Source organism: Tyto alba, unplaced genomic scaffold (genome assembly GCF_018691265.1).
Source record: "Tyto alba isolate M040663 unplaced genomic scaffold, T.alba_DEE_v4.0 Super-Scaffold_5, whole genome shotgun sequence".
Classification (NCBI taxonomy): domain Eukaryota; kingdom Metazoa; phylum Chordata; class Aves; order Strigiformes; family Tytonidae; genus Tyto; species Tyto alba.
In genome coordinates, this window is record NW_024881326.1 from 14497562 (window position 1) to 14507954 (window position 10393).

At 45.5% G+C, this 10393-nt stretch overlaps 1 protein-coding gene across 6 annotated transcripts; it reads right to left on the bottom strand.

Annotated features, from left to right (window-relative positions):
- Positions 1–2274: 2274 nt before the first annotated feature.
- On the bottom strand, positions 2275–9545 carry CYSLTR1 (cysteinyl leukotriene receptor 1). 6 transcript variants are annotated; one of them, XM_042807522.1, is made up of 3 exons: positions 9481–9530; positions 6716–6901; positions 2275–5388 (listed from the first exon to the last, which is right to left on the bottom strand). In XM_042807522.1, the coding sequence occupies exon 3, from the start codon at positions 5337–5339 to the stop codon at positions 4305–4307; it is 1035 nt and encodes a 344-aa protein (XP_042663456.1). In that variant the 5' UTR covers positions 5340–5388; positions 6716–6901; positions 9481–9530; the 3' UTR covers positions 2275–4304. The 6 variants fall into 6 exon arrangements, with proteins under 6 accessions (XP_042663456.1, XP_032857670.1, XP_032857647.1 ...); XM_033001779.2 differs by lacking the exon at positions 9481–9530 and adding an exon at positions 5940–6241 and having other exon boundaries at positions 6752–7012; XM_033001756.2 differs by lacking the exon at positions 6716–6901 and having other exon boundaries at positions 9481–9545.
- Positions 9546–10393: the final 848 nt, after the last annotated feature.

Here is a 10393-nt window from a genome sequence, read left to right on the forward strand (position 1 = left end):
AGCTTGACTTACACAGGCTAAAATCAGAGGTCTAGGGCAGAAGTTTCCACTCTCAGTTTCCTTTGGGTAAAAAAAAAAAAAGTGTATTTCTAGTTGTGGAGGTTGCAGAACAAAGCCTGAAGATGTTCCCTGCTACACCCTACAGGCACAGGCACTGAACAGCAAAGAAAGATATCCAAATCAGAATTAAGCAATGATTTGGAAGGCTTGGTTCAAGGCTTTTGAGTGCTTAGGACTGACAATGTGTGCACAGCAAGTGACAGTCAGAAACTACAAGGCAGCCTCTTGGGAGCGTTTATGACGCTCCAGTTATTTTTTCATCTTCAAGCAAACAGAAGCGATACCGCATTACAAGTATGAACACCATTATCTCATTTACCCACTGAATTATTACTACTTGCCAAATCAGGCAGTGCGTAAGCGAAAGGCTAGCACAAGGCATAGCCTGTCTCTTCAGCATTGATGGCCGTGTGGCGATTCCTCCTCCTCCTCGGCTGGGGTATGGTGTGTGCTGTCTTGGGACTGGGTCCCCTTACTGAGGACCTGAGGGACTCCTCAGCACAGGGCAGTGTCCGTGTGAGGAGGACCACTCGTTTTCCTTTGGTAGGAGACAGGGAAGACCATTTATTGCCATATGCCAAGCAGAGAGCACGGTGAGGAGCTCGTCCTGGGTGCTGTTTTCTTTCGGAGGTATACCAGCTTTTATCAGAAATAATCCTCCCAGACAAATGAAGGGCAAAAGGATGTGACTGCTGTCATGACAGTGTGATGCCAAAGGGCTGTACTTACCACCAGCTTCCAGCAAAAGCTTGGCAGTTCCCAGCTCCACGCCGGGACAGCCATTTAATGGAGAAACTGCATTTTTAGGTAGGGTGAACAGTGCTGTTGGAGCCCAGGGCAGGAGGAGAGACCCTGCTTGCTGTCAGTGCCAGGATCCCCGTGCAGGGACCAGCGACCATGTGGGGACGGGTGCTGCTGGATCCCTTCTGTGGCTGGCCCCTTCCCAGCCTGAGCATCCCTCCAGGGAGACAGGGAAAACCAGGATGGAGACAGAGGGGGAAACCCCAAAGATTATGAAATAAAACGTGGGCAGGGGCGGGAGAGGGGGAACTGAGTGTGAGTAATGCCCAAGGAACCAGGCCAACGCTACATGCAAGGAGTTGAGACTGGACTGGCAAAAAAAAAAAAAATAAAAAACCAAATCTCGTTAGGCAACAGGCAGTTCCTCCAGGAATAACTCAGCACTAGGGGACACTATTGTACCATAAATCGCAGCATACACAGCAGAAAAATGTCTGGTTTCTAGCGAGAAACTGAACAACCCACTTCCCTTTTTTAGGCATTTCTGACACCAATACTGTACCATGATGGCACTTCATCCCCTCTTCCCAACTTCTGTAATTTTTCACATCCTATACAAATGCCACAGTTTCTACCTCACCCCATGACAATAGCAGGTCTTGTTTCTTGGCACATATTTCTTTACTGGTCTCTGTTCCCGAGCAAAACCTGATCAGCATTTGCTGCCAGGGTGACCCTTTTCTGTGTGCCACAGGCCAAAATCACAAGCAGGGGACAACTGCCCTCACCTCTCAGCTGGAGATGGGTTTCTGCCGAGCTGATAGCAAAGCTCCCTCCTCACTATTACAGGCCGGAGTTTTATAACTAAATAACATGCTGCAGATTCTGCACCTATTTTGGGAAACGGTAAGTAGAAAACTATTCCCAGCAGACTTTTCCATGCAGGAACTCACGTGTGGTATGTGACCACGCAGGACACGTAAATACACCATCCTCACCAAATGCATCCCTTCCCTCCAAGTGTCTTATAAGCATTTTCTATATGCAACTATCTGCAAATACAAATTTATCGAGGTGTCAGCTGCTATTTGTTGGAGTACTCCACCTTTGCAAGACCTACTGAGACCCCAGTTGCCATCAGAAGAGGTTTGGTTCCAACAAGTCCCCCCACCAGCAGCCCCAGACGGTGCCCTGAGCCCAGCAAGTTGGGCTACAGCAAAGGCCAGTTTGGCTGGGCCAAAATCCAGCTCTGAGAGGCTGGGCCAGTGAGTCCCCCAAGATCTCATCCCACTCCAGATGCTGCTCACAGCAACTTCTGTACTGCTTTGACTAAGTTTTTATTATAACATTATAAATTATTATTATGTATTACACTCCAGTGCTGTGTATAGATAAAAATATATTATAGGAAAGAAGAATCTGCATACAGAGACTTTAACATAAGACACAGAAAACTGTAATTGTTAAATTTTAACTTGCAACACTTTAATTTAAGCAATATTTTTTTTTTTTAAATAGTCTTTCCTATTGCACAAAAAACTCTGCCTTTTCTCTTCTCATAATAATTGTCTCATAGAAAAAAAAAACAACCTCTGGTACAATAAAAATGCTTTGCAACACACATGTATATTGATTTACTGTACAATATTTTAAAATTTGGGAATGGGCATATTATTTCTGCATATTCTGAAATTCAGTTTTCCATGATGAGTTATATTTACAGTTGCACAATGGCCTTAATGCTTGGAGACACAACTATAATACTCAGTGGTAGCCTCTGAAAGGAAGTTTTAGCCAACTCTTACACACATTTCTCAAAGCAGTCTATAGTTACAGCTTTGAACTTGAAGCTCTGCCCTCCTGTGGGTTTAGGTGGAACTGTAAAACTCTTCTACACGAACAGCTTTCAGTCCTCTTCCACTTCACAGATCCTTAAAATTTTCTAAAGGGGTTTCAGATCTATTCTGAAAATTCACATCCATAAATTGTTCTGAAGGGGAATTTCCTTTAAGTGCCTTTTGTTGACTCTGGCATGTGCAGACTGTGGGGTAAAGAGTGAAATTGCACTCTTCTGTGTATCTGTAAAGATAATTTCTCAGGCAGAACCCTGCCCCCAACCAGACAAATTCCTTTTGCTCACCTTTATTCTACAGTATTAAAACTGTTTTCTTTATGATAACATCAAGTGACTTCATAAATAACACATCAAAACTTACTTGCTATTAATTTATCAACCATTTTTCCAAATAAGAGTCTTAATCCTACAATAATTTCTATTTCTGTCTTAATATATCACACATTTAGGCTTTGCTCTAGCAAAAGGCTAAAGGGTTCACTGGAAAAGCACAGCAACGTTTCCTTCTGTCCAAGATTCTGAAGTTTTTCTTTATACAAGAAACATAGTGCAATCTGTTTTTTCACCTTACTGCACTCAAAATAAGATTTATTTGTGTCTCATCTGGACTCAGACTCCTGATTTCCAGGTATTCCTGGAGATTTTTTCCAAAGGCCTTGGGTTGCCTCTTTTCTGCAAGGTGTGAGCAAGATGAGCACTCCTGAACAGGAACAAATATAATATATAACTATTTTTAAAAATTACTTCTGAATTTTTATTTTTTATTTTAAAATTATTTTTTAAAAAACTTGGTCAATAGTTCAGAAAGGCAGGCCTGATCCTGCACTGGACTTCAAGCACCCAGAGCTCCACTTTTAGCCAAAACATCCTGAAGAACTGGAGTGATAATCCAGATCCTGCAGCCATCGCTTACAGGACCAGTCCCATTGAAATAAGTTGCAAATGCACACTAGGATACTGCAATTTTAAAACTGCATCCACAGACAAGATTTTTCTAGAAATTCAGAAGATGCTGGCAGATCTGCTGCCCATGAAATCATGTCCAAAGAGCTGCTCCTTTGGGTTGGGAGAGGGGCTCAAGCCCGAGTTCCTGGATTTGCAAGCCCAGGAACCAACCTTGCAAGTCTTACACACATAATTATCTTGAAAACTGAAATCCAAAGCAGAAGCAGTTGAGAGTAGGGCAGGAATTATCCTGGCCTCTGCTCTGTAAATAATTTAGCGGCTGTTTGAAAATGCAGTGAAAACTCTGCTCTCTATTTGTCAGTAGCTCCCTGAGTGCCTGTATAGCAAATGTTGTGTTTACAGTTCCCACTGACTCAGAATATTAACATTCTTAGTAGAGTTGTGAAATGAAGCAAATGCCCAAATACAGGCTTTGAAGAATTTGTTTATGTGAGTTTATCATCAGATAAACAGCTTTCTGGTGCTGGTTGGCAGTGGCTCCTCCATCCTAAGTGGCTATGCATGTCCAAGCAGTGCTCCTGGGGAAGGGGCTGTCCCACCAAGTAGCACAAAACATGGACTGTCCACCATTATCATTACAGATCTAATTGCGATGAAGGCTTGTGAGCCTCCATCATGTCTTCTGGAAGAGTTCCAAGATTTCAGTTGCCCATGAGAGATCTTAGGGGAAGTTCTAGCCTCATTATGAAGGAGCCACAGCTGCCTTTCCGTTCTCTCTATGGCTTTCTCCAAAGGGCTCCTCATCTTTCTCTTTTATGGAGAACTTTTTCCTGAAGGCTTGTGTTAAGCTGGAGGAAGAAGCCTTCCTAAACGTGGTAAGTCTCTTCCGAAAGTTGCCCCCTGAGAAGAAATAGAGAAGCGGGTCAAAGCAGCAGTTGGAGGCTGCCAAGGGGAGTGTTACTACAACCGATTTCTGTAGGTATATGGCATCCTCGCAGCGGGTGTTCTCCAGCCACAGCATGTGGAGGTGGACTGTACGCAGAATGTGGTATGGGGTGAAGCTCACCAGGAAGGTGGCCGTCACGATGACGATCATCCAGACTGCCTTCTTGCGATTAGCCTGGTTCTTCTTCAAAGAATTTTTCAGTAAGGTCCTTATGATCATGGTGTAGCAGATAGTTATGACAATAAAGGGAAAAATGAAACCCACAAATAGGGCAATAAAATCCAGGGTCACAACTAGACTTGTCTTATGAGAGTTTTCTGGGGGTTCGAAGCACTTGGTCTTGTTGCCATGTTGGTATGTCCCGTTTCGCAGGAACGGAGCACTTGTCAGGGTGACAAAAATCCAAATGCCAATGCAGACAAATTTAGCCTTCTTCTCTGTAACCAAATTGATGTTCTGGACTGGAAAAACAATGGCTATGCAACGGAAGAAGCTCATTGCAGTCATGAAAAAAATGCTGCAATACAGGTTGACATACAGCATGTATGAACTCACCCTGCATAGGAAGTCACCAAAGAACCAGTTCCCTTTGTGGACATAGTAGATGACACGCAGGGGCAGGGTGCACACGCAGAGGAAGTCAGATACGGCAAGGTTCAGCATGTACACCTGGAAGGCTGTCTTCTGCCGGTATGTTTTTATGAGGACGTAAAGCACAACGCCATTGCCCACAAAGCCCATAATGCTGATCATGGAGTAGAGTGTGGAGTAGACTCGGTTTCGGAAGTCATCGATGGAGTGATGGCACGACAAGTTATCAAACACCGCCATCACGTTGCCTGGCTGAGGCACCTATTCTGCCTGGAAATGAATGTCAGGCCTAAGGATGAAAAGCTCAGGTGAGATATGTAAAGCAGCACATGAAAATAAAATTACATTGTTAAATAGGAGGAAAAACCTATCACCTCTTGCACAGGAGAAAACATCTAGGAAGGGATGTGGATCTGTGCAGATCCATGTTATAACTGTCCCCTACAGCCTCCTTTCTTAACCTGGTACCAAAAACTGCTGAGGTAAAGGTGAGAGTCACATTTTCATAAGTCCTCAGTACTGGCAGCATCCTTCTTCCGCTGAATTACCAAAAAGCTCTGACTCCTCACAAACTAAGGTAGCTACTCACTGAAGGAGCAGAGAGAAACAATGGAGGTGGCAATAGCACTAGACAATTTAAAATATAAAGCCCGAATCTGCACCCTAACGACTGTTCAGTCCTGCCTCTCTGCATCACCTGGCAAATGCCACCTCCCTGTGCTCCTCTTCCCACGCCTGCCTGCATAAGGACAGGTCACTGCAGGAAAAAGTCTGCAAGAAGATTTCAAAACAGTAAAGGAAAACTGTTTTTAAAAAAAAAAAAAACAACCACCAACCAACCCCAAATCCTTTGCTCACAAGGTGGAAGATTATTCCAAGCCAGAGGCTGTTCAGAGCACAAGCAGACATTTGTCACCTCCCCAAATTCTGCACTGTTCTCCTCTGCTCACAGGTGGCAGCATTTTTTTAAGCTTGATTTCTTTATAAATATGTGCAATTACTAGCTTTGGAAAAGGTATCTCCCATTATATCTGATGACCAGGAAGGATTGCTGTAGCGGAGAAGATGCTGCAGGGCTCCAGCTCCCCTGGCATTGACCAGGCAGAGGTACTGCTGCAGCTCCCAGCTGGCAGCAGGGGAAGCTGCAGGGAGGCTCATGTCAAGGAGAACAAACCTCTTGATCTGGAGACATCTCTGCTATCAAGGTAACTTCCTAGCAAAGGGCTTCTTGAGTTTGCTTTTGCACATTGCTTTGGTTTACATTAGCAGGTCCAAAGTGGCCAGACCCTACAGCCAGCAAGGGTTTTTGAATCCATTCAGCCAGTTTTTAATGAAATTTTACTGTTTTCCTTTTGGTATTCATTTGAGTGCAGTGAGACATGACACTCTTAATTTGGGTTGTCCTAACATAAAGCAAGAGAAAAATACACACATCTTTTTCCCATTCATTTTCAATTTCTAATGGTTCAAACACAGAATCTCACTTGTAGTCTGAGGCCATGAAAAACCCCAATAATCAGAACTTCAGGATATGTGCATGCAGGCTGAAATAACAGGACTTAAGAAAAACAATGGTGAAAGCAACAACTGGGACAAGATCGGTTATGAGAACCCACACCATATATGTGCTCAAAACTGATGTTAAATGATACGTATTCTCATCCATAAAAATAGTCTGGTAGATTTGAAGTAGAGTCTCTGTCTCTCCAGGATTTACTGGGAATTCAGATACACCCTGGGATGCTCAAGGCTTCCAGGTTTCAGTCAAGTTTCAGCTATACGGAAGTTTGTACTCTGATTATCTGCAACACACAAAATACATTAAAGCTCAATAGATATCTTCAAGGTGACACAGATAGAAGAGGAGACAAAACCTGATAAGAGAGGATATTTTTTCCCCCATGAGCTATTTGTGGACACTTTATGAGTATGAGAGCGAACAACCATGTGACTGCACAGAGTTCTTTGGCCAGAACAGGCAGCACAAGACTCAACATGGCTCTGTGGTAGATCAGTAGATTGTACATCAACACTTACAGTTCACAGTAGCTTACATAAATTAAGCTTATCTAGCAATGCTCATTGCAAATAATCTCTTCATCAGAGACAGGTAGCGAGTTTGCAGCCATGTCCTCTCCCTGCCCTACAAATGCTGCCTCTTGGCAGCCTGGTTCTGGAGTTGGCAAAATTCAGACCTCAGCCCCAGCTGAGTTTGGGCTCCTCACACACATGATGGAATGCCCAGAGTGGGTCTGAATACCACCGGACATCACTCCTGTGAGCTTCTCGTGGCTCCAGCCACCCCTCCTCTGTCAGGACCAGCCAGCAACACAGAGCTGCTGCCCTGGTGGGGTGCTGCAGAGGAGACCAAGCTCTGGATCCCCTGGGAGATGCCAAGAGATCCAGCCTTCAACCCACACCGCTGGCATCCTTGCTAGCCTGAGGTTTTCACTTCAGAATTGTGGTTCAAGTTATGAAAAGGGCAACACTCAATAATGTTTGAAAATCTCCAAGATAGGGCTAAAATTATGTTTGTGGTAACACTGGTTTGATTTTAACCAATTGTTTGGGAGTGGCAGGTAGTGCAATATTATCTGAAAAAAGCTGCGTGATCCCCATTAATTGTTTTTATCTGTCAAGATAACGTGACTCAGGTGATGAAGCTTTTACTACTATTACTCCTACTTCTGGGTTAATGCCTAGCAAGTAGACCCACTGAACAAAACTCCACCGTGCTATGCAGTGTATGAACACACTGAGTTTAGCGGCTCAATTATGTCATGAAAACCCATATCAACAAAATCTCTGTACTTACCAAGGCTTCATATATCAGTTCTTTCTCAGACATTAAAAAAAAAAAAAAAAAAAACAAAACAAAAAAAACCCAAAAAAGACACAACCAAGATATTCAAGATTAAGAGGCTAGAACAACGATGTTTGCACATTGAAGCTTTTTTAATGTCTGCACCTCCAGGAATTTATGATCAGTGTGAAGAAGGAGAAGAAAATGGGACAAACTGAGCTGCATGGGCAACCCAGTGGGTAAACAGATGTTTTGCCTAAAAGCAGTAACATGATGTAACGCTCAGAGAAGGGAAGAGGCTGCAGATGGAGAAGCTGGGTGGAGCACTGGGGGAGCTGGGCAGAACCTAGGTCTCCCAACAGCACATTTTGGGGCAGGTTTCCTTTGTGCCCTAGGGCTCCGTGTCTGCAGCAAGTACCTCTACCTTTCTGCCACTCTGGATTTCTCTTCCCTTCCACCAGTGTAGCTATCCTGCCTGAGCGATAATCAAGAAATATCGGCCAATGTCTCAGCCCATCATTTGCTCATTAGATAAACTTCCTTATTTAATCTCTATGCCTATTTGTGCACAGGCTTGAAGTGGTATTGATCTGGATTATAAACCTTTTACCTCCTTTGGAGACTAAATTTCAGTTTTTCAGATGCTATTATTAAAGACATTAGCAGACAGCTAACAATCACATCACATGAGGTATTTGTTTAAAAGACAACGGAGACCTGTTATCTAGCATATTTCTAAACATAACTTAAAATGTCTTTTGTAACCAAAAGGAAAACCGATGATTACAATACTGAAGCAGACTGCTGAAGTGTAAGAGAGATCCACACCTAGAAATGTATCTGTAAACACCAAAAACCCCACAAAACACCATTTCCTAGCTGAGGCTTTACACCATGAATTGAAGACAAGTACCAGTTCTGCTGCTTTTTATTTGTGTAATAGTGGTTCACTGAACCACTTATTTATGTGCTGTTGAATTCAGCTCATGAGGAATGTACACCAGGGAGAGGCAGCAGCAATGGGTAGCTGGGAAAAGTATCCTAACCTCAGGAAAACCCTAAGCAACTGTTATTCTCCAAGTCTCATGCAGCACAGCTGGGTGTACAGCTGGTCATAAATAGAATACACTACATTTAATTACACAATCAAAAAAGCTTACCACCAAGGAAGATAGTGTCGTTTGGCTCAAGCTCAGACCTAAAGCCCCACCAGCTCTCAGGAATGCTCAGAGCTGACACGGGCTGAATTTAACATTTGGTGGAAGAGGCATAGGAAATGCCTCAAAACACCAAGAGCACACTTCACAAGTGTAAAATTCTTTCTACCAGGGGAACCCGAGTTGGGCTTAGAAAGAGAAACAGAATGAATAATCAAAGCAAGCAGTAGTTGGTTTATTAATTAATGACCCCGCTCATTAGTTCCACACGGTATAACCGAGCTCCGGTGGGTATTCAGCCCGGCTTCAAGCCGTTCCCTGCGGCCGGGATGCGGCAACCGCCGTCCCACCCCCCGCCGCGCCTGTCGGGGACCCCCGTCCCGACCCCCAGACCCACGCGTGAAGCCCGGCGAGGACTTACCAGAACAAAACCAGAAACGGCCACGGAGCTCCACTCGAGCTGCCCCTTCACCGCCCTTAAACTGGGGCTCAGCCCTCCCCGGCCGCCCCGGGGAGGGGCCCGGCCCGCCCCCGGCCTCGCCCCACCGCCCCAGCCCTTCGGGGGGAACTGGTGCGCGCTGGGGAGACGGAGGGGGCTCCGCTCCCTCCCTCCCTCTCGGTCACGGTGGGGCTGTACCCCTCAGGGCTGGGGGAACCGACTGCTTTTCGCTTTCTGCCGGCTGCTGCAGAGCTGCCGCCCCCTCCACGGGGCAACGGGGAAGCTTCTGTCTACGGCGGGAATGCCTCCAAGTCGCACCTACTGCAGCATCCACGGTAGCCCTGCTGGGATAACGCGCCGTGAAAACCCTCTGTCCCCATCCCTGGCTCCTGGGACCTGTCTGGTGCTGGTGACCCCAGATGCAACCTTGTCCAGCTCCTTGTCCATGAGCAGGAGCTGTAAGCAGTGACCCCAGGTGCTCCTGCAGAAAAGACACCTGCATCACCACAGCCTTTCCACGGTGCTGTGTGGTTGGGTGACCACCTGGCCAAATTTTGAGCTGATTTTTCTGTCCCAGCTCTGTTTTGATGGCTGGTTTTGGAGCTTCCCTAGACCTATGTGCTCTCTAGGCAGGTGAGGAGGGGTTGGCTGCATGGTCCGCCCAGATGGGATCCAGAGTGATGAAGCACACGACTGGGGGGCAAGTGCCAACGGGCAACTGTGGCTGCACACCAGCAGTGGGACAGTTAGGTGCCTCAGTAAAACCCCTGGTGTGCTTGGCTAGTTACTGTGCACTGGGAAATGGCACTGATGGAGGCAGATCTTTTCACCCCATGTCAAGTCAGCTACTGAAAAATCCCCACCCACATGCTGAGGAGACTCCGAGTGCTTTGTT

Bases quoted from the DNA above. Each gene is read 5' to 3' on its own strand.
- CYSLTR1 (XM_033001756.2), bottom strand. From the start codon at position 5,339: ATGGCGGTGTTTGATAACTTGTCGTGCCATCACTCCATCGATGACTTC.